Source organism: Cannabis sativa, chromosome 7 (genome assembly GCF_029168945.1).
Source record: "Cannabis sativa cultivar Pink pepper isolate KNU-18-1 chromosome 7, ASM2916894v1, whole genome shotgun sequence".
NCBI classification, from domain to species: Eukaryota; Viridiplantae; Streptophyta; class Magnoliopsida; order Rosales; family Cannabaceae; genus Cannabis; species Cannabis sativa.
Genome location: NC_083607.1, coordinates 42,987,111 through 43,012,759, shown reverse-complemented (window position 1 = coordinate 43,012,759; position 25,649 = coordinate 42,987,111). Strand labels below are relative to the sequence as shown.

The 25,649-nt window shown below is 34.0% G+C and overlaps 1 protein-coding gene across 1 annotated transcript in view; it reads right to left on the bottom strand.

Annotated features, from left to right (window-relative positions):
• The window catches only part of LOC115697922 (wall-associated receptor kinase-like 1), a 31,086-nt gene extending 8,714 nt beyond the window's left edge, over positions 1–22,372 (bottom strand). Inside the window, exon 1 of the mRNA XM_030625095.2 lies at positions 21,466–22,372. Coding sequence (XP_030480955.2) covers positions 21,466–22,357 — 892 coding nt within the window. The 5' untranslated portion in view covers positions 22,358–22,372. The remainder of the gene's footprint in view (positions 1–21,465) is intronic.
• Between the last annotated feature and the right edge of the window lie 3,277 nt (positions 22,373–25,649).

Sequence of the window (25,649 nt, the reverse complement as noted above, 5' to 3'; positions counted from 1 at the left end):
AATGAAGAATTTATTCGACAAATATTTTAGGAGGTGGATTGTGCTCAAATTCTATGTATTTCTCTATGTTATCGGGCAATTAGTGACCATGTTATGTGTCAATTTCATTCCTAGTGGCTCTTATCCATTTAGGTTGACTTATAGAGTTATTATAGAGAGTACCATTGATACTTCTACATCCAAAGGCCTTGTAAGGGTTGGTGGAGAAAGTTGTGGCTAACAAAGCTCACTTCTAAAATTAAACTGTAATTTGGAGGGTAGCCCATGAGATCCTTCCGGCTTCGGTGATGCTACAACAACGTGTTAGGGTTTTATGCCCAAATTAAAATCCCAATTAACTTTGTAACCCTCATTATTATTATTATTATTATTATTATTATTATTATTATTATCAATAAAGAAAATAATAATTTATTCTAAGAAAGAACAATCACATTGTTCACGTATTTTATTCATGATTATTTATTTAATATTAAATTCTATTAAATTTCAAGCATGTAGCTACTCATAATTATTGTGACGTAAATCATAGAGGGCAAACATTATATTTACATGATCAAAATATTAAATGCCCTAAGATCAGTTAGTGTACTGGGTTTATACTAATTAGCTAATCAATGATAGCATCTACTTATACTAGTAAATTATTAAGTTCTTTCCAGAACTTTGGCAAAGTGGATGTATTTGTTACATTGGACTACATCGATTTGGACATGATGTTAGATAACAGAGAGTATGTTGGTTAAATAATTTAGTCAGATTACGAAGTTGACTGTAGGTTAATTCAACCTTAATTATGAGTGGTTTACATTCTAACTAATTATATCATCCAATTCCTTGGCTTATTCGTTAACAATTTACCCTACGGTCTAGCCCATACTTCGAATCAAGAACTTAGTAGTAACATTGAGTGGGAGTATGTATCGTAGATATGAAAATTTATAGTTTCAATTAGTGGAAATAAAATGGTCATTTTCTTAGAGCTGAGATCAAAGAGTTTGAATGAGTGAAATCTCACTTCATTTGTAATATCATACTGAAGTTTTATTTAGAAGGAACTAAGTACTATAAGGATAAAATAATTTAAGGGATAGAACAGTAAAAATGTATCTCACATATGTAGATCACCTATAGACAATTGAGTGATTGTTGGTGGTTATAATTATGGATAACCTATCTCTATAGGCTGCATAGTATTCTCAAACTTTAAGAGTGCGATTCTGAGTCTAATAGTGGAGTCACAAGAGATTAATAAAATAGAAAATTTACTTGATAATTTACAATAATGTTTATTAGATCTTAAATTCATAGAGCTATGTTCCCTATTTTTTCTTCGAAACTACTATCTTAGTTGACAAATGAAACAAAAGAAATTGACAAGGTACATTTTGAGATTTTAAACAAATAAGAGGAAAAACATAAATAGAATATGTTTAGAGAGAATAAATTAACTTTGACTATGTGATCAAATTAATTTATAATTATATTTTCAATAACTTTTAATTTAAAATAGGAATTGAATCAATACAAATAAGTTAATTAACTCTGAAAAGTAAGAAAGATAACTTAATTAAAGTAAATTGTACTTAGATTAAATTAAAAAATTCATCTAGACCAAACTCACATGAGTTCTTGGTCGTATTAGTATTTTCCTACAAATTTTATTTAATTATATATATATATATGATAATATGTAATTAGTTGTCCAAAAATGCAATTATTTTAATTAAAAGGCAATTGTACTATTTAATTAAAATATATGTACGTAAAAATAAAATAAACCTATTCACTGTGGTGATTTCAGTTATGGCATTCTATTTTACTATTTTATTTTTCCAATCAATATAAATATGGTATAGTTATTTTAGTTAAAAAAATATGCCAAAAATAAAAGGATGCAACTTAAGTCATTTGCTCCCTCAAAAAAAAAAAAAAAAAACTTAAGTCATTTGCACTTAAAATTTGAAAAGACCAAGAATACACTCCAAAGTGTATTTCGGTCCCAAGGGATTCTTTTTCCTTTATTTTTACAATTAAATTAATTAAATAATTAGTGAGAAAAATAAAAAATAGGTAACTAAGCAATCTATAAATAAATATTTAATTGTAGGTTTTAAGTGTGTAATTCTTGCATGAAAAGAAACACACACTCTCTCTCTCTTACTAAGTTAGGTGAAACCTTTCTCTCTCTCTCTCTCGATCTCAAAAGTTTTGTTGTTTTGAGTTTTTAGGCCTACACTTGTATTAGAAAGTACAAAGTCCTTTGTGGAGGAGTTTGGTTATTTAGTTTTCTAATTTAAAGATTGAGTTCAATCCCTTGTTATTGCTTTACCAAAATAAGAAGCAAATGCTAGAGTGATTGATTGAAGGAATAATTTAATCTTCTGCGTAAATAGTATAATTACGAACACTGTTATTCACTTTGATTTTGAGGAAACAAGTTTTAGGTTTTCTTAATTTCTTTGTATATAAGGTCAAGAAAATATATAAGTTAATTAATTGTGATCTGGTATAATATTTCCAAAAGATCCCTCCTATATGATTTTGATGTGGAGATGAAGAAAAAATAGTGGGGCATGCATTATTGGATTGTCCTTTCTATAGGGAGTGTTGGAAGTCCTCGACCTGGGCGACTATGTGGGTGAAGTGGCAACATCTAGCTATTCAGGATGTGGTGGCTGGTTTATTTTTGAGTTTGTCAATCTAAGAAGTTGAGGTAATCGTGTGTTTGTTATGGCTTCTTGGATTGGGACGGAACCAAGCTCGATATGGAGAACTATATATACACATTCCATACCAAGTGAGTCTTGATATTAGGTTTCTTCTTTTTGAGTTTCAGCAAGCTTCAAAGTGCACCACTATTGCTACTACCTAATCGTTATTAGAGCAGCATAGTTAGGGGGAATCTCGAGATAGTTATTGGCCAAGGAGGGCATGGTATCTGCCGAAGCTAGGTGAGTTTAAGTTGAACATCGATGGCGGTGTGGATGATAGAAAGGACAGTTTAGGGTTTGGGGCAATGTCAGGGGTCTTTAACAAAGTCTTTCATGGCTTAGCATATCTCCCGTCAACCTCCTTTCACTGGTAAACTTATTTCCATCTTGGAAGCTCTCAAATGGTGCTATCATGAACATATTCAAGTTTCGTCATTTGAAAGTGACTACAAGAATGCAATTTAGTGATTTAAAAGTAGCACACACTACTACAAAAGTGGCATTTTGCTTCGGTTTTAAAGTGACGTTGGATTAAAAATCTTATGTGGGCACGTATGTATAATGTATATGCTATTATAAAGTGTGATACAAAATTAAGTAACCAATTATGTTATGGGTATCAAAAGGGTATGAAATTGTCATAGTGGTCCCCAAGAAACACTAGGTTACTAGGTTTCTGTATTCTCTCCTTCCCCATCAGAGAAAATACTTTATAAAATAGTGTATTCTTGGAATATCAAAACTTTCTCTGCAATCTTCAACAATAGTTTCAGGTTAGTGCTTCCGCTTATCTTTTATCATCTTCTTCTTTAATTTAGCAAATGTTCTATAGATTTGTGATTTAGGGTTTTCTATATTAAAGCAACAACTTTTGTATAGTCACTAGGCAACAACTTTTGTATTATGCACTACGAAACTTTTGTAAATATTTTGTAAACGGGATCTCGGTTTATATATGTATAAGTATGTTGTTTTGATATTTATAAATAGTTAAACAAAGTTTTAATTATTCATAATTTTTAATAAACTCGTTGATTAGCAACGAGCTACACAATTTAGTTAAAATCACGTTAACACGCCTAAACTAGTAGGATGTTACAATTTGGTATCAGAGCCACCAAGTTATCTTCCAAAGATCATCACAACATGTACAATCATCATCAGTGAACAGCTCGACTCACGGTTCAATAAGCATTTATTGCTTTAATAGTTTATTTGATTAGTAAGTTATAAGAAAAGCATGATAGGAAGCATGATAGTAGCCTAATAGCTAAGTTGGTTCATGTTTTAAATTTCCAAATAAGCGGTAATTAGTAAGTTATTCTTGATCGTAATTTGACCAGACTAGCTCTTGGTTTCACAGGCTGTTCTAATAGAATGGACGCCAGGCAAAACACTAGGACCCACGATAACTCGGTCAGATTTAGTGGCGGTCAGGGAGCTCAGATTCCCCCAAATGTTTGTGGTCGAAGGAGGGGCCCTAGATGTAGGGCACGTGGTTGGGGAGATGTTAACCTGCCGCAGGCTACCCGGGAATGGGAAAACATGTATGCAACAATGCAAGCCAGAATCAATGAACAAGAAGAAGAAATCAGACACTTGAGGCAACAGGGTGCTCCAGCAATGCCTGCTCCCGAAATATAGGTGGCTCCTGCCCCTACTGTGCAGGCAAGGCCGATTTCTGCGGTGAACTGGATGGAACCACTGTATGAAAGGTTCCGGAAGAATGCATCTCCATTTTTTCTGGGAGGACTCGATGTAATGAAAGCCGAGTAGTGGTTGACGGTTATTACAAGAATTTTGAATTTTATGGGTGTCACTGGCAATGACAGAGTGGCCTTTGCCACATTCCAATTTTAGGAGGATGCCCTGGTTAGGTAGAACATGGTGTCCCTGACTCGTGATGTTACTAGTGTTACCTCGTAAGAGTCTCAGGAGTTGTTTAACGTAAATTACTACAACGAGGCGGTCAGAAGTGCGAAAAGAAAAGAATTTACCCAGCTAACCCTGAAGGGGAATATGAGTGTTACTGAATATACAAAACAGTTCGATTGATTGGCTAGGTTGGCCTCGAGAATTGTGCCAACCAATTTTAGCAAGAAAGAAAAGTACCAGGATAGATTAAACCCGAAAATAAAACATGATCTTATGATTACTCTTGATGACAACACCACCTATGCTGACATGGTCGGAAAGGCACTATGAGCTGAGGGCGCAGTTGAGTGCACCCAGGAGCCTCGAGGGACTCAAGTTGCTGGTGGGGCCCCTACTCCTCCTACCTCTAGTTATGGTAGGGGTGGTAGCGGCTCGACCACTGATCAGAAACAAAAGGCACCATTTGAACTCATTGGCTCAAGTCAGAATAAGAGGTTCAGAGGGAACCAGTGTTGAGGAAACCGTCAGGGTAATTCTGAAACCTGATACACTTACCCGGAGTGTCCCAGTTGTAAGGAGCATCATAGGGGTGAATGTAGAGGACAAGGATGTTTCCAGTGTGAGTTGTCAGGACACTCTACAAGAGATTGCCCGCAACTTAAGAAAGAGGAATAGAAGTCAACGATAAAACCCGCTCTAGCATGGGTGTTTGCTTAAACTCAGGCTGATGTAGAAGCTAGCCCCTCTGTTCTAATAGGTCAGCTCTCGGTCAACAAAATTTACTTCTATGTATTGTTTGACTTTGGGGCCACTCACTCTTATTTGGCAGCTAGAATTTTTGATAAATTGGGTAGACCGCGTGATAGTTATTATATAGGTTTGGAACCCTACTGCCTGGCGAAGAATTAGTTATCTCCAAAAAGAGGGTTAGGTCTATGCCGATCTGAATTAATGATAGGGAGTTGAGTGCTAACTTGATAGAATTGGGATTAGCAGATTTTGATATTATACTTGGAATGGATTTCTTATCCAAGTACTCAGCTAGTATTGACTGTAAACGAAAGATGGTGATCTACCAACTCGAGGGCAAGGAACCATTTGTATTTGTGGGATCGGTTTAGGGATCCCAGATTCCAGTGATTTTAGTATTAACATCTAGAGATTTGTTACAAGAAGGGCGCTTAGGATTTCTTCCAGTGGTATTGGATACCACACAACTTGAAATAGTTTGACTAGATGATATCAAGGTAGTTCAGGAATTTTTAGATGTTTTCCCTAATGAACTTCTAGGTTTACCACCGCAGAGAGAAATAGATTTTGTTATTGATTTGGCACTAGGAGCAGAACCAGTTTCTAAGGCACCTTACAGAATGGCTCTGGCAGAACTCAAAGAATTGAAGATCCAACTTTAAGGGATGCTTGACCTAGGGTTTTCTGGACCTAGTGTTTCACCCTGGGGAGCTCCCGTATTGTTTGTTAGGAAGAAAGACGGATCCTTATGCATATGTATTGACTATTGGGAATTAAATAAACTGACCATCAAGAAAAAGTATCCTTTACCTAGAATTGATTATCTTTTTGATCAACTTCAGGAGAAGACGATCTTCTTTAAGATTGAACTCTGATCAGGTTATCATCAGTTGAAAATCCGAGAGGAGGACATTCCAAAGACTACTTTCTGCACGAGGTATGGGCATTATGAATTCTTCGTTATGTCCTTTGGACTAACCAACGCTCCTGCAACTTTTATGGATCTGATGAATAGGGTATTCAAGAATTTTCTCGATATTTGTATTATTGTTTTTATCGATGACATCCTTGTGTACTCTCAATCGGAAGAGGAGCACGAGCAACATCTTTGGATGGTTCTGCTGCGACTACGAGAACATAAGTTGTATGCAAAATTCAAGAAATGTGAGTTTTGGCTATCTAAGTTGTCTTTTCTTAGACATATCGTCAGTAAAGATGGGATCAAGGTTGATCCAGGGAAGATTGAATATGTAAGCGATTGGCCGAGATCGAAGGCAGTTACAGAAGTTAGAAGTTTCCTGGGTTTGGCAAGTTATTACTGTCAGTTTGTAGAGGGATTTTCTAAGATCTCAGCACCCTTAACCGAACTCACCAAAAAGAATCAACAATTGTTATGGTCAGAAAAGTGTGATGCAAGCTTTCAGGAGTTGAAATAGAGATTGATTACAACTCTCGTATTAGCCCTACCATCTCATAAAGAAAAAATTATAGTTTACTGCGATGCATCCAGATAGGGTCTGGGGTGTGTACTGATGCAGGCTGATTGGGTCATCACTTATGCATCCCATCAGTTAAAGGAATATGAATAGCGATACCCAACTCACGATTTAGAACTTGCCGCGGTAGTGTTTGCTTTGAATATTTGGCGGCATTATCTCTACGGAGAAAAATGTGAGATTTATACCGACCATAACAGCCTCAAATACTTCTTTACCCAGAAACATTTAAATATGAGACAGAGGCGTTGGTTAGAGTTAGTTAAGGATTATGACTGTAAAATCTTTTATTATCCTGGGAAGGCCAATGAGATCCTTCCGGCTTCGGTGATGCTACAACAACGTGTTAGGGTTTTATGCCCAAATTAAAATCCCAATTAACTTTGTAACCCTCATTATTATTATTATTATTATTATTATTATTATTATCAATAAAGAAAATAATAATTTATTCTAAGAAAGAACAATCACATTGTTCACGTATTTTATTCATGATTATTTATTTAATATTAAATTCTATTAAATTTCAAGCATGTAGCTACTCATAATTATTGTGACGTAAATCATAGAGGGCAAACATTATATTTACATGATCAAAATATTAAATGCCCTAAGATCAGTTAGTGTACTGGGTTTATACTAATTAGCTAATCAATGATAGCATCTACTTATACTAGTAAATTATTAAGTTCTTTCCAGAACTTTGGCAAAGTGGATGTATTTGTTACATTGGACTACATCGATTTGGACATGATGTTAGATAACAGAGAGTATGTTGGTTAAATAATTTAGTCAGATTACGAAGTTGACTGTAGGTTAATTCAACCTTAATTATGAGTGGTTTACATTCTAACTAATTATATCATCCAATTCCTTGGCTTATTCGTTAACAATTTACCCTACGGTCTAGCCCATACTTCGAATCAAGAACTTAGTAGTAACATTGAGTGGGAGTATGTATCGTAGATATGAAAATTTATAGTTTCAATTAGTGGAAATAAAATGGTCATTTTCTTAGAGCTGAGATCAAAGAGTTTGAATGAGTGAAATCTCACTTCATTTGTAATATCATACTGAAGTTTTATTTAGAAGGAACTAAGTACTATAAGGATAAAATAATTTAAGGGATAGAACAGTAAAAATGTATCTCACATATGTAGATCACCTATAGACAATTGAGTGATTGTTGGTGGTTATAATTATGGATAACCTATCTCTATAGGCTGCATAGTATTCTCAAACTTTAAGAGTGCGATTCTGAGTCTAATAGTGGAGTCACAAGAGATTAATAAAATAGAAAATTTACTTGATAATTTACAATAATGTTTATTAGATCTTAAATTCATAGAGCTATGTTCCCTATTTTTTCTTCGAAACTACTATCTTAGTTGACAAATGAAACAAAAGAAATTGACAAGGTACATTTTGAGATTTTAAACAAATAAGAGGAAAAACATAAATAGAATATGTTTAGAGAGAATAAATTAACTTTGACTATGTGATCAAATTAATTTATAATTATATTTTCAATAACTTTTAATTTAAAATAGGAATTGAATCAATACAAATAAGTTAATTAACTCTGAAAAGTAAGAAAGATAACTTAATTAAAGTAAATTGTACTTAGATTAAATTAAAAAATTCATCTAGACCAAACTCACATGAGTTCTTGGTCGTATTAGTATTTTCCTACAAATTTTATTTAATTATATATATATATGATAATATGTAATTAGTTGTCCAAAAATGCAATTATTTTAATTAAAAGGCAATTGTACTATTTAATTAAAATATATGTACGTAAAAATAAAATAAACCTATTCACTGTGGTGATTTCAGTTATGGCATTCTATTTTACTATTTTATTTTTCCAATCAATATAAATATGGTATAGTTATTTTAGTTAAAAAAATATGCCAAAAATAAAAGGATGCAACTTAAGTCATTTGCTCCCTCAAAAAAAAAAAAAAAAACTTAAGTCATTTGCACTTAAAATTTGAAAAGACCAAGAATACACTCCAAAGTGTATTTCGGTCCCAAGGGATTCTTTTTCCTTTATTTTTACAATTAAATTAATTAAATAATTAGTGAGAAAAATAAAAAATAGGTAACTAAGCAATCTATAAATAAATATTTAATTGTAGGTTTTAAGTGTGTAATTCTTGCATGAAAAGAAACACACACTCTCTCTCTCTTACTAAGTTAGGTGAAACCTTTCTCTCTCTCTCTCTCGATCTCAAAAGTTTTGTTGTTTTGAGTTTTTAGGCCTACACTTGTATTAGAAAGTACAAAGTCCTTTGTGGAGGAGTTTGGTTATTTAGTTTTCTAATTTAAAGATTGAGTTCAATCCCTTGTTATTGCTTTACCAAAATAAGAAGCAAATGCTAGAGTGATTGATTGAAGGAATAATTTAATCTTCTGCGTAAATAGTATAATTACGAACACTGTTATTCACTTTGATTTTGAGGAAACAAGTTTTAGGTTTTCTTAATTTCTTTGTATATAAGGTCAAGAAAATATATAAGTTAATTAATTGTGATCTGGTATAATATTTCCAAAAGATCCCTCCTATATGATTTTGATGTGGAGATGAAGAAAAAATAGTGGGGCATGCATTATTGGATTGTCCTTTCTATAGGGAGTGTTGGAAGTCCTCGACCTGGGCGACTATGTGGGTGAAGTGGCAACATCTAGCTATTCAGGATGTGGTGGCTGGTTTATTTTTGAGTTTGTCAATCTAAGAAGTTGAGGTAATCGTGTGTTTGTTATGGCTTCTTGGATTGGGACGGAACCAAGCTCGATATGGAGAACTATATATACACATTCCATACCAAGTGAGTCTTGATATTAGGTTTCTTCTTTTTGAGTTTCAGCAAGCTTCAAAGTGCACCACTATTGCTACTACCTAATCGTTATTAGAGCAGCATAGTTAGGGGGAATCTCGAGATAGTTATTGGCCAAGGAGGGCATGGTATCTGCCGAAGCTAGGTGAGTTTAAGTTGAACATCGATGGCGGTGTGGATGATAGAAAGGACAGTTTAGGGTTTGGGGCAATGTCAGGGGTCTTTAACAAAGTCTTTCATGGCTTAGCATATCTCCCGTCAACCTCCTTTCACTGGTAAACTTATTTCCATCTTGGAAGCTCTCAAATGGTGCTATCATGAACATATTCAAGTTTCGTCATTTGAAAGTGACTACAAGAATGCAATTTAGTGATTTAAAAGTAGCACACACTACTACAAAAGTGGCATTTTGCTTCGGTTTTAAAGTGACGTTGGATTAAAAATCTTATGTGGGCACGTATGTATAATGTATATGCTATTATAAAGTGTGATACAAAATTAAGTAACCAATTATGTTATGGGTATCAAAAGGGTATGAAATTGTCATAGTGGTCCCCAAGAAACACTAGGTTACTAGGTTTCTGTATTCTCTCCTTCCCCATCAGAGAAAATACTTTATAAAATAGTGTATTCTTGGAATATCAAAACTTTCTCTGCAATCTTCAACAATAGTTTCAGGTTAGTGCTTCCGCTTATCTTTTATCATCTTCTTCTTTAATTTAGCAAATGTTCTATAGATTTGTGATTTAGGGTTTTCTATATTAAAGCACTTTTACGAATATGTTTAGATCTGTGATATATATATATTTTGAGTGTTTTATAAATTCAACAAATGTATCAGAGCCACATTTGTTGAATTAATTGAAGATTTGATGATTTTGTTTATGAAATTTAGAGTTCTTAAAATTAAAGCGTATATATATTAAGTATATTGCTGTATGATTGTGCGATCATTACCATCATTTTTTTCCCGATTATATAGGTAATGGTAGATTCATATAAATATATATAATTTTGTTTAATATGCCGTAAGAATTCAATTCTTCCTCTTGCGGTTGTATATGATATAATGGCTTCAGTGCCTATCTCCTCGATTGGCTATAATTACTTGTAATTGGCTTCAATTACGTGTACTGTTGTATACATATATTTGAATTAATTTTTGTTTTTTTTTTTTGTCGCCATTCACAATGGCTTCAGCGGCTGGGTAACTAGGTTTATTGTTTTGTTTTTTTTTTTGGGAAATTTACATGGTATACTAACTTTTGCTATTTTTTTATAAAAATACTGCCAGGCGGTATTTTTTACTGTGTTTTTTTATAAGTTTCATACTGTAGTATAATGTGTTAAGTTTTATGGTGTTCTACTGGTGTTTTACTAGTGTTCTACTGTTGTTTTGAGTTATACTGCTTTGTGTTTTACTGGTGTTTTATAAAAACACAGTATTTTTAAAAAAATTTCCGTGTGACAGTATTTTTGTAAAAGTAAACCGAAATTCCAGTATTTTTGTAAGTTTCCCTTTTTTTTCTTTCGTTCATTACTTTAGGCTTAAAGCCCAGCCCATACAAAAGTTACAAAAGTTAAATTGTTTCATTCAACATATTATATACTCATTTGATTACGTGTATATGATTGTTGAATAAAGTTTATGATAAGAAATATATATGATATATAATTTTTAAAAATAGATTATATAATGTATAGTATTTTATGCACAATATATTATGTATTTTAGTTCAAGTAATTAAATTCAAATTTTGGTATTGGTTTATGTTTAATATTTTGAATAAATTAATTGAAATAATATGTCACCAAAGTGACCTCTTTTGTGTAGATTAATTTATTTAAATATTAAGATGTTTGTGTGTTTGTAATTGATGTATATATTGACTAACCCAAAGGTAAGTGGATATTTTGCTATATTTCAAACATACCTGTCACAATAAATGTGTGACAATTATAAGATATTTTGTGTGGGCAATACCTTAGTCCAAAGATTAACCTATTGTTTGCCATAGTTTTATTGTCAATATTTGATTGCTACACCAAGAGTACCGTTACAGTTAATATTACTGTCCAAAGACATGATATTAATGTGTATTTGGTATCTTGAGATGGGATTAACCAATTTTTGAATTTATTGTTTAATTATGCATATTAATGTGAGCTTGTTTTATTTGTTTTATATTCAGCTAGTTCATCTTCTGCTGCCTCAATATCTGCTAATATTAATTCTATTCCTTTGCTTAATGAGACCAATTTAAAGGATTAGAAAAGGAACTTACTTATAGTTCTGGGATGTATTGATTTAGACCATGCACTAAGGAATGAACAACCTGCACCTCTCACTAAGGAAAGTTCCCATGATGATAAAAGGGAATTTGATAGGTGGGATCGTTCAAATCACATGAGTCTAATGATTATGAAACACAACATTCCAGAAGCCTTTTGGGACATAGAATCCGAAGGGGTTATTATGGCCACAAATTTCCTTGAACAAATTGAGGAACGTTTTGCTAAAAACGATAAGGTTGAAATGACAACACCTTTTGGTTCTTTAATGAACATGAAGTATAAGGGTCAAGGAAATATAAGGGAGTACATTATGGAAATGCATCATATTGTCTCAAGATTAAGGACACTTAACATTGAGCTTTCGGATGATGTACTTGTACTCATGGTTTTGTTAACACTTCCTCCACAGTTTAACCAATTTTAAATTAGTTATAACTGTCAAAAGGAGAAATGGACTCTCAACAAGCTCATTTCTCATTGTGTGCAAGAGGAAGAAAGGCTAAAAAAGGACAAAACTGAAAGTGCTCATTTGGCCACTACCCCTAAGGATAAGGGCAAGAAAAGGAAATTTGAGAATGAAGCTGCTAAGGGTCCAGTTCAAAAGAAACGACAGTAGGATTCTAAAGGTTATTTCTTTTGTAATCAACCTGGACATGTGAAGAAAGATTGTGCCAAATATTATGCATGGCGTGTAAAGAAAGGTATTAATCTTGTTTTGGTCTGTTCTGAGGTTAATTTAGTTTCAGTACCTAGAAACACTTGGTGGATAGATTCTGGTGCTACTATTTACATAAGTGTTTCTATGCAGGGTTGCCTGAGCTACCGAAATCCAAGTGATGGTGAAAGATACATCTTTGTGGGCGATGGACAATCGGTGGAAGTGGAAGCAATTGGGCATTTCAGATTGTTATTAGGAACTGGTTTTTATTTGAATTTGAAAGACACTTTTGTTGTGCCGTCTTTTAGACGAAATTTAATTTCTGTTTCTTTGTTGGACGAATTTGGATATTGTTGTTCATTTGGAAAAAATTAGTTTACTTTGTCTTTAAATTCAAATGTTATTGGAACTGGTTATTTAAATTCTTATGACAATCTTTATTTGCTAGAAACAATTGCATCCTATAATGAAACCTTGCAAGTGGAATCACGAGGTACTAAACATAAATTAAATAAAGAGAATTCAGCGTCATTATGGCATAAACGCTTAGGTCATATCTCAAGAGGTAGAATTGAGCATCTTGTGTCTGATGACATTTTAGAGTCTCTTGACTTCACAGATTTCAATGTCTCTGTAGATTGTATCAAGGGAAAACAGACCAAAACTAAGAGATAGGTGCCAATAGAGCTTCAAAAGTCTTAGAATTGATTCATACAGATATTTGTGGGCCATTTATTACGGCATCTTGGAATGGTCAACAATATTTTATACCATTCATAGACGATTACTCACGTTATGGGTACCTATATCTCATTTATTAAAAATCTCAGTCTGTAGACGTGTTCAAAGCTTACAAAGCTGAAGTTGAGAATCAACTCAACAAAAAGATTAAGAACGTAAAATCTGATCGTGGTGGTGAGTACTACGGTAGATATGATGGCTCAGGTGAACAACGTCCAGGACCATTTGCAAAATTCTTAAAGGAATGTGGTATTGTCCCGCAGTACAACATGCCAGGATCACCTAGCATGAATGGTGTTGTTGAGAGACAAAATAGGTTTCTTAAGAATATGGTAAGGAGCATGATCTCTCATTCTACCTTACCTGAGTCCCTTTGGGGAGAAGCATTAAAGACAGCAACTTACATTCTGAATAGAGTACCAAGTAAAGCAGTTGCAAAAACACCTTAATAGCTTTGGACAGGTCAAAAGCCTAGTCTAAAGCATTTCCACATTTGGGGATGTCCAGCTGAGGCAAGGCCTTATAGGCCACATGAAAATAAATCGGACTCCAAAACAGTTAGCAGCTACTTTATTAGTTATTCGAGCGATCTAGGGGCTATAAATTTTATGATCCCACAGTCAGAAATATTTTTGAGACGAGAACTGCAACATTTTTTGAGGATGTTGAATTTGGGGGGAGAAATAAGGTTAGAGACAATGCTTTTGAGGAGGAATTGAATTCAAACTTAGTTCCTACTATCATTCTAGACAATGTTCATGCTTCCACACCTGTCATTGATCAAGAAATGAATCTGGAACCACAATGTTGAACAACTCCCAAATCAAGATGAGGCTATTGTTCCAGAAGAACAAATTCAACACCCTCAAGAACAAGAGCCATGAAGGAGGTCCACAAGAGAGAGAAGAAATGTTATTTCAGATGATTATTTTGTATTTCTTCAAGAACATGAGGATGAAATTGGAATGATAGAAGATGATCCAATCAACTTGCATCAGGCAATGAAAAGTTCTAACTCTCAAAAGTGGATTGATGCCATGAATGAAGAGAATAAGTCTATGCAAGCCAATAAGGTTTGGGAAGTTGTCCCATTACCAGAAAGTGTAAAACCAATTGGTTGTAAGTGGATACTTAAAACCAAGAAGGATGAATATGGTAATGTGGTGAGATTTAAGGCATGTCTTGTAGCAAAAGGCTATACTCAAAAACAAGGCATTGATTATACAGAGACTTTCTCTATGGTTTCATCGAAAGACTCTTTTAGGATATATTGGCACTTGTTGCTCATTTTGACCTTGAGTTACATCAGATGGATGTTAAAACAGCGTTTCTCAATGGCGCCATTGATGAAACAATTTATATGGAACAACCAGAAAACTTTGTGGTTGGTGACCCAAAGAATATGGTTTGCAAATTAAAGAAATCCATCTATGGACTCAACCAAGCTTCTCGTCAATGGTATCACAAGTTTCATCAAGTAATTATCTCATTTGGTTTTGAGATGAATATTATTGATGATTGTGTATATCACAAGTTTAGTGGGAGTAAATACATATTTCTAGTTCTATATGTCAATGACATATTGCTTGCCACTAATGATATAAGCTTATTACAGGAAACCAAGAGATTTCTATCCAAGCAATTTGAGATGAAAGATCTTGGTGACGCCTCTTTTGTTTTAAGAATTCAAATACGTCGAGATCATTCTCGGGGTATTCTTGGATTATTACAAAAGAGCTATATCGATAAAGTACTCGAAAGATTTGGCATGCAAGATTGTAGACCAAGTGATACCCCTGTTGCTAAATGAGACAAATTTAGTCTTAGTCAATGCCCTAAAAGTAGCCTTGAAATTCAGGAAATGAAAAAGATTCCCTATGCATCAGTTGTAGGAAGTCTAATGTATCTTCAAGTATGTACGCGTCCAGATATTGCGTACATTGTTGGGATGTTAGGCAGATATTTAAGCAACCCTGGTATGGACCATTGGACAGCAGCCAAGAGGGTTATGGGGTATCTTCAGAGAACAAAAGATTACATGCTCACATACAGGAAATCAGATCATTTGGAGGTCGTAGGGTATTCTGATTCTGATTTCGCTAGATGCAAAGATAGCAGAAGGTCTACATCAGGCTACATTTTCCTGTTAGCTGGAGGAGTTCTATCCTGGAAAAGTGTCAAACAAACACTTATAGCTTCTTCCACTATGGCAGCAGAATTTGTAGTGTGTTATGAGGCATCAAATCAGAGAATATGGTTGAGAAACTTTTTCACTAGACTGCGTATTTTGGAGAATGTAAAAAGACCACTCAAGATATTTTGTGACAATAAATTAGCAGTGCTATAATCCAATAACAATAAGAGCTCATCCAAGTCAAAGTATATTGACATAAAGTTCCTAGTTGTGAAAGAAAGAGTGCAGAGTGGACAGATTTCCATAGAGCATATTGGGACAAACTCCATGATAGGGGATCCGCTCACAAAAGAATTACCACCCAAGGTCTTTCATGAGCACACTGCTCATATGGGTGTAGTATTACTTGAAGATATCTTGATTTAGTGGGAGTTTGTATTTTCTTTGCTTTATGTTCGTTTAAGACATTTATGTATTTGGTTATTTTCTGATCAGAAAAAAAAAGTTTTCAGTTTATTCACTCTATTTTGTTATGTTAAAGTTTGACTTCACTTTAGTTTAAGGAGGACCAGTTAGAAATAGGCATGTACAGTTCACATTCCATGTAATTTCCATGCTACACATCCATGATTGATCTATGTCATTCGGCTATATTTGTATATGTGACCATTGATGGATTTAGTCATGATTGATATGATGAAAATTGCTTTGATCCTATATGGGTATAGTTGATAGACGAGATTGTTGTAAATACCTTTACATATAGCAAATTTTGAGCTCATAAGGTTATACATTTATCATGTAACATATGTTGCCCAAGTGAGAGATTGTTGGATTAAAAATCCTATGTGGGCACATATGTATAATGTATATGCTATTATAAAGTGTGATACAAAATTAAGTGACCAATTATATTATGGGTATCAAAAGGATATTGAATTGTCATGGAAATAATGTGTAGATACCATAAGTTAATTTATAATTTGTTGAGGGGCCAAATTATAAATATCCAAAACTCGTTATATAATGAGTCTATAAACAGGCAGTGGTCCCCAAGAAACACTAGGATTTCAGTATTCTCTCCTTCCCCATTACAGAAAATCATTTAGAAAATAGTGTATTCTTCGAAGATCAAAACCTTCTCTGCAATCTCCAACAATGGATTCATGTTAGTGCTTCCGCTCATCTTTTATCATCTTCTTCTTTAATTTAGCAAAGGTTCTATAGATTTGTGATTTAGGGTTTTCTATATTAAAGCACTTTTAGGAATATGTTTAGATCTGTGATTTATATATTTCTTGAGTGTTTTATAAATCCTAACAAGTGACACATAAACTATTTGTGTCGGTTAGGGTAACCGACGTAATAACCAGAGACACACATAGTCATATTTTTTGCTTCAGTATGTAACCGATGCCAAATATTTTTTTGATTCAATTATGAACCGAAGAAAAAAAAAAGAGTTTTTACTTTGGTCCATAACTGAAGCAATCAATAGTGCATCGACGCTAATTAGTTTTTTGCTTCGATTATAATTTGAAGCAAAAAAATAATAATAAAAAAAATTGAACAGCCACCACACCACCACCACCATTTTTATACAAGAAATCAATTTTTTTTACAAAAAACTACAACCTCGAACGACAATAATACCAACTGAATATATCTATTTCAAATCCAAAATCTATTATAATAATATAAATACAAATATATTTTAGAAATTATATCATATTATATATAAATTTTACATATACAAATTAGTATAAACATATATATAAGGGAGTGGATATAGATTTGAGGATGATAGGACCACCGAAAAGAAAAAACCTTGTAAAAAAATGAGAGACGTACACCGACGCGAGAGAGAAGCAGTCGGCAAGAAGAAAAAAAACAAAAAGAAACAGAGAGAGTTACTTGCAACAATCGTCGATAACGTAACTTAGTTTCGAGTTTTTTCTCTGCTATATCGTCGTTAGGCTGTGCGACTGGCAGTGCAGTCTCTCCTCTTGTGTTAGGCTATAACTAAGGCATGGCTTGGCTTTGTCGAGAAAGAGAGCAGAGAAAGAGATGCCATGGTGCGACTAGCTAGTGTAGAGAGAGAGAGAGAGAGAGAGAGAGAGAGAGAGAGAGAGAGAGAGAGAGAGAGAGAGAGAGAGAGAGAGAGAGAGAGAGAGAGAGAGGTGCGGTTGTGTGTGATATTTAGGTTCAGTTTATCTTTTAAGTTAGGGTTTTTTAATTGGGCCCGAAGCCCATTACAAAATTTAAATTATTTTGCTTCAGTGGATAACAATCGTAAACTTTTTAACCTCTGTTTACAACCGAACCCAAAGAAATTCGCGTCTCTTCTTCACCGAAGCAAAATGTAAAAGACAATTTTCAAATTTTTTACTTTTTGCTTCAGTTCGTCTTTTAGCGTCATTGTAGTAGCTAACGCTAATTATTTTTTTTGCTTCGGTTATCCACTGAAGCATAAAATATCTACCTATTTTTTTGCTTCGGTCAACCATTTTAGGGAGACGCATTGACCTACGCAAATTACACATTTTGTAGTACTGATAATTGTTTTGTGGATGATATTATTGTTGGGGATATCCAATATTTTACGAAATTTTATCTTATTTATTTTTGTCACTTTGTTCCCCAAGAGGGTAATAAAGTGGCCCAATACATGGCAAAACTTAATCTACACGATGATTTTTCTTTTTTAACACTGGTGATTAAATTGATCAGTGTGTTTCTCTTTTAGATTGGTTAGTAAAATATTCATTTTAAAAAAATAAAGCAACGATATTAGTTGATAAATTGTTTACTCTCGATGAAACTCTAACAAAGCTTTGAAAAAAGAGAATTTCTCAGCCAATGTTTGGTCATTGAGGTCTTTTCATGTCTTATTCTTTGAGATTTCTTCTTCTTCTTTTATAATTTTTTATTGGTTATGAGGTTTGATTATGATGGGCTCCATTGATAATCTAGTTGGTACAACGAGGTTGCACATTAAAGATGAAAGGGAGTGGGAGGTTAAATATCACGTTAATAAACTCATAAAAGAATAATTTGTAGTTCGTCGTTAGTTTGAGCTAAAGTAGTATAGAAAGCTCCTTCGTAATTTTTTGAACGCAGTGAGCATGAGATAAATTTTTGTGTAGCAAGGGTAGATTTTTATCCAAGAATTAGGGCAATATTATACCTTTAAATTGGAGTAGATTCTTTTTCTATACTTTCTTTGTAGTAAAATTACTCACAAAGCTCAGGAGTGCAAGGATATATAGAAACTGTTCCCAAAATTCATAATTCAAATAATATTGATGTTCATATCATTAGGTCCTCGAATCAGGTTGATAATCCTATTAGAGATTGTTTTGAAGGCTTCAAGAAGAAGCTTGCACCACAAAATAATTGTACATTTCTTAATGATATACAAGGCTAAATGGCCCACATTGATAATTCCAATTAGTCTATCTGTATAAGATCATCACCAATATTGTATTAAATTGATAAACTAAGTACAGTAAGGGTTTTGGAACTAGAATCACATCTACGATTGTTTGGTTAGGAATGCAAGGGGTAATAGCTAAGATAGAAATTTAGGGGATATTGGCTAAGGATGTTGCTACAATTCCTTCTTTTTATAATGTTATTATCTCTATCCAAGTAAATGATGTTAATTTCAAGGAATGGAGACATTTCTTAAAACAAGTGTCACAAAAATTAGGAGGGAAAAATTTCAAAGATGCAGTTAGTTGAGAAGTTGAGCTTGGTGAATGCTTTTAATTAAGTTTCATCTCTTTCTTGTGTTTTTGAGAAACTCTTCATGGGAACCCACTACAAGTTGAAGATATTAATCCTAATTGTGGTCTCTTAATTAGTGGTTTTGTATCTTTTAGATTGGGATGGATCCTTAGTATTCACAGATAAATGTTGGTTATTAGCTTGGAGTAGCCCCTATGCTTACTGGTGGAGGAATGAGGAAAGTTATTAGGATAAATAGGTAGACACAAGTTATGTATGTTATTTAAGGGTAATGTTTCTCTGCCATGGGGAGTAGCTCGTATAGACTAAGGTTTCACTTTTTAGGCTGGTTATAATGTTAAAATAATGGAAGAGACTAAGGATAGGTTTTGGTAAGTCATAACATAAGAGGTGGATGAACAAGCTTGTACCTTGCCACATATTGATTTTTATTGGACCCATTATGCAGGACTCACTGCTCAAGGCAAGTGAAGCTTATGCTTGATATGTAGCTGAGTGTTGGGGACTTAGCTATAGGGGGTGTTCACTAGGTTTTATTATTCTACCCTTGTCTACATGTTTTGTGGTTGATAAGAGGGATAATCAATATGCGTCTCCCTTAATATAGCGATACGAGGTAAAGTGTATTGGGCTAGTTAGTGTTAGAGTTTATGCCTTGAAAAGCATGTAAAAATATTTTGGATTATTAATAAGAGTTGAACATTTTGATACATGCTTGGATGTTAAGTTATTAATATTTAATATTCAATAATTTTTATATAAATATCAGAAAATTCTTTAATCATATATGAGGTTGTGACTTGTAGTTGTACGGAGAATTAAAATTACTTAGCCATGAATAAAGCGGTCAACAAAATATTAAAGTTTGAGAATCTTTAATGAATAGTTGCTAGTAAAGTTCACTGATGCCTGTTATTCGGTGCAAGTAATCTTGATTCAGATTACTGATGTAGCATGACATCTAAGTGAAGTTATTGTATATAATAGAGATTATATATGATAGGGATCGATATGAATAAAATTTTTTTCATCAAACTTAACGTTTACGATAAAGACCTAATTCATATAATAAATAGTAGATCGGCCTAAATCTTGAGTAATCATGAACTCATGTTCATGTTACTAGTTTCTTCGATTCACTCATTTAAGTTTCTCAAAGAAGATGATTCTTTAAACTTCTATTTTATTAGGAATCTAATAATATTGATGGTCGGGAACATAATCTATAATAATGGAATTCTTACTTTCCTAACAGATTGAATGTTGGTTCCCTTTATATGTTAATTTTGGAATTAACAAGTTGTGCGCAAATTTAGATGGAATATAAATTATACTTCCACTAGTGAATTAATGGTACTAAAGCATAACTAAGTAATTAGAAGGGTAAAACAGTAACTTGACCAAAACTAATTACGAACCGATATAAGGAGGGCTAATCATAAGAATTGATTATATCAATGGTCACTGTAGTAAAATTTATTAAATATAATTTTCTAATTACTAAGAATTCAGTTCCATATTTATAGTGGAGTAATCATGAAATTAATAAACATGATTATTTAGTTGATGAGACTCAATAAATAATCTAGTTTATTGGAGCTTAGAATTATAGGTCCATGGTTCCCGAATAGCCACCTTGAAACATCGTCGAGCCTAGGAATAAAGAGTTGTATAATGTTGTTCGAAAAAATCTTTTTTGAATTGAAAAAATAGTATTTACTTATTTTTTGTAATAAATAATTTTCAAATTAATTAAATAGGAAAAGAAAGAAAAAATTTGTTAAGACAAAATTATTAAAAGAAAATTTAAAAATAAGATTAAAAATATCAATAACATTTTAAGTATTTTAAATTAAAATAAAAATTTATTTATATAAAATATTTATATAATTTTTATTTTTAAATATATATAATAATATTATAAAATTAATAAAGTACAATAACGTAAAAATAAAAAAGTATGGTTAAACCAAATTTTTTTTTACATAACAACACTTTATATAGAATATATAGATTAACTTATAAATTTTGTAGAATATAATACACATATATTGTTTCCATCAAATTTTTAATTGTGGTTTACTATTTACTTATATTTTAGTGGGTTGATATTATACTATTGTTGAGTTAGAATCTAAAGAGATATGATGACTGGTATATATTATTTTGAATATGAATGCAAATGAATAATTATTTATAAGAGGTTTACCTTGACATCCACGGGGAAGATATGGGTTTCCTCGAAATCCACTATTGCATGTACACTGATATTTGATAGATTGATCTACCATAGTTATATTATTGCACACAACCGACTCAGAAGAAGAAGATAACATCTTATCATCCAAAGAATAATCCATTATCCAGTCCAGAATCACTGGAACACTATCCATATTTCTAAATTTGCCCAAATCTTTTGATTGATTTTCTGCCAACCAATTTTCATCGACCAAGAAAGCGTACTTGCAGTCATCATGATTGGAAGAATCATTGGGCCTGAAAACTATGCGAAATGAAGGTCCAAGATAAATGGGAACAGTAGCCTTACAACAATCTAAGCCATCACAACTTTCAATTAATATATTACTATTACTACAGGTGGACTTGCACCCAACTTGAATGATTGAGTTATCTGAATCTGCATCAATAATAGCTTCCACGCCACAACTCACTGCAATGAATATGTTGTCACCGCTGAATCCAAAGGGTGATCCATATAAATTATTCAGTACTGGTTTATTATTACGACTTTCTTTGTGTTGGCAATTGAAAAAACTTATGGGACTTTTAGTCTGAATGGTCCCCTGGTTGACTGAAATATTAAGCACTTCTAGTTTGGTGCGTTTAAGGATGAGGGCAGGGTTGGCCGCAGTACATTCCACTTCGAACCAATTGTTTGCGTAACAATTTCGTCCGATCCCGAAAGGAAATGGGATGCTGACGTTTCCACAATGCGTCCGACAACCGGGCCTGGCTATTCGTTCTCCCACATCTGATCTTGCTACTGTTATTACCATAATTCCTAAGTACGTAAATATGGTAACGAGTGTGTACATTTGGTCCATAATTATGTGGCATACCCTCCTTATGATCACATACATTTGCCTATACTTAGATGAATATCATCTAATTATATTACATCACAAGTTTTTCATTTATTTTATTAAGATCATGATATAGTTGACTTGTTTTAAAAAAATTAATTTTGATCATTGATTAGTCAATGACATAATCAACGATATCCATATTTCGTGTGGTCTATCTCCTTTACCAATTGAAGAAGAAGCTGCATGCGAAGCTGTGGATAAATAAAGTCAACTGCAACATCATAGGAGTTCATACAGCTGTAGTTCCTTAATTTACAAACAAGCTAGTATTATATGATATGTTCACTATTGAATAGACGACTAATCAATATTGAAATTGAGTAATTAATGATGTGTATGTGAAGCGTTATGCGTTGTCAAAACCTTTGAGAAAAAAATATGTAGTCAAGCCAACCATGTCCGTTTAATAATTTTGCTCAAATAGTCAAATTAAAAAATATAATAAATAAATAAATAAAATATGAAGAAAACCTATTCTTTGTGGCTATGAGTATAATTATTATTATATTAGCTTAAATTTAATTTTAAAGTTCCACAAAGCATATTATATTTTAAATAAAACGCCCACATTTTAGAATATTGATTATTATTTTATCTCATAAATTTAAATAATTTAACTTATATTATAATAATTATAAACATGTTAATTTAGGACTTCAGAAATAAGCTCTAGCCATAATGTTCACAGAGAGAGCTTCTCGGTGTGCTCTTGGAGAGAGCCTCTCGGCATGTACATGGAAAGAGCTTCTCGACATGCACTTGGTGAGAGCTTCTAGGGACGCACATGGAGAGAGCCTCTTATATGCACTCAGAGAGAGCCTCTCGGGATCCTTTTGGAGAGAACCTCTTGGCATGCACATTGAGAGAATCTGTCGACATGCACTCGAAGAGAGCCTCCCACCATGTGCTTCGAGAGAGCCTCTCCACATGCACATGGAGAGAGGTTCTTAGCGTGCTCATGGAGAGAGCCGGCCTCTCGCATGCTCTTAGAGAGAGCCTCTCGGCATGCACTTGAGAGAGCCTCTCGGCATGCACTTAAAGAGAGCCTCTCAGCATGCACTTGGAGAGAGCCTCTCCGAATGCACATGAAGAGAGCCTATCAGCATGCACATTAAGAGGACCTCTCGACCTATTAGAATATTAATTGAAAATTAGTTAGAAAATAGGACCAGATAGCTGGCCCCAACGTTGTTTGGCATATAGCATGAATAGTGCAGACAAGTACTTAATGCCCTTCAGAGTAAACTGGATCGAGAAATGTTGTAGAGTAGTTAGAAATCTTCTTAAAGTATTGATGAAGAGGCAATATTGTATCTTTCTCAGCATGGAGACAAGACCATGCACAGAGCCCCTGCCTAGGGTTAGTGGCAAGCTACCTAGGAGTAGGTAAGAAAGCATCAACTCCTCCACGAAGGCCCTTAGTCTGAAGATTCAATAGCCTCTTGTTAGTGAGTGTGGACGATGGTGAAAGACATCGAGGAACTTTTTTCTCCTTAGTCCCCATGGGACGTGCCTCCTCATACTCCACCTCGACATAGTCTTGATCCAAAACCAAGACCTTGCTAAACTTTGAGACGGGCAAATAGGCATTGTTATACCCTTCGAACGTGAGAGCTTGGGCAACCTCTTTCTCCTCCTCTACCACTACCTCTTATCCTTCACCATCCAAAGAAGAAGCTGCATGGACCTCGCCCTAGTCCTCAACCTCTCGAACTTCTTTGTCCCCGACGAGCATCTCAACATCCTCTGTAGAATGTTCAACCTACTCTTCACTAGCCATCGCAAAGAGTCGAGAAAAATGTGGGTCCTCAACTGAGGCCCTTTTGTAAGTTTTTCTAGTTTTCTCCATCACCTTACGCCTAGACGGAGGATCTCGTTTGATGGTATACTTTGTGATGCTAACTACTATCACCGCTAGTACAAAATTTATCTTGGAGGGCTTTGGGAGGCCCTCGTAAAGTGTATCTGGAATGTCAACTCGGACCTTATACGTCCACGAAGCGGGCAAGTAATGCCTCCAGGCTCTATTTGATTCCCAAATGAACCCACCGTACCCTTCTCCACTGATTTGGCTGGGGTAGTGGTGATGTTGCCCCTCGGGCTTCGAAGACTTCAATGAGTCAATTGTAACTTCCAACTTGTCAAACCTCAAGGTCGATGAACTCTCACTCGGAGAGGATGAAGCAAGTCGTTATCTATCTGGTGCTTACCTCCCCAGAAAGTGCTTGGGTTCATCTACAAAACAAGGAAAGAGAGGTAAGAACCAGACAAAGAGGTATGATTTTTTGCAAGAGTAAAACATGTCTGATATTTTGACCAGATTGATTTAAAAGCAAAAAAGGATGAAATTTCATTCCAAGAACAAAATTCCCAACACCAAAGGCTTAATGAAAGATAATAAACCTGGAAAATACCCATAAATTCTGAACAAGTATTTTCAAGCAGTTTTAAGAAGAACAATGATTGGAAAACAATGGAGAATTGGGAATCGTAATCCATACAGATATATTTAAAACAAAAAATTACAAACACTAATTTCCTTAACCTCTATCGTCAAGGAACAATTTTGCAAACCTAGATTTTCACAAAAGAAATTCAAAAATAAAGTGAATGAATTTAAAAGAAATGGGAAAGTGAACAAGAATTACTCACTGCTTGAACGAGAATTACTCACTACTTGCATATTGTTAAATGAACTTGGACAACTTCAGCAAATCTGGTTTTCAGAATAAATTCTTCGAAGGATTTGAGTGAAAAGGAAAATTTGCTCTGGTTTTTTGAGAATTAAAATTGTTAAAAGAGTGTCTAGGAGGATTGAATCCCTTTTCATAAATGCTTTGATGGGTAATTCAGTAATAATAAATTTGAATTTTGGATTCCCCCCGCCCCCCCCCCCCAAAAAAAAAAATAGACAATTAATACTCATTTAAGAGTACAACCATCAAGCATGCAGTACCGCTCAACCGTCATTGTGTGTCTCGAGGTCCAATTCTCAAGATAGGGCATGAAATGGCCAAATAACAAAGAGACAGCCTTATCTTCATACTCCCTCCATCAAGTCAAGTTAGAGAAAGAAAAAGCAGGAAGAATTAACATGTGTCACCCATCCTACCAACTTAACGACAGAATAAGCTCACGTGCGAGCAAATGGTTCCCACACGAACTTAGGGGGAAAATACTATCCTGAATGCCACATAGGGTGATGTGATCTCTAGCATGGTGACACATGGAGAATATTCAGAAGTCTAGACAGGTAGTTTTCCCTCAACAGCCCAGCCAAAGAACT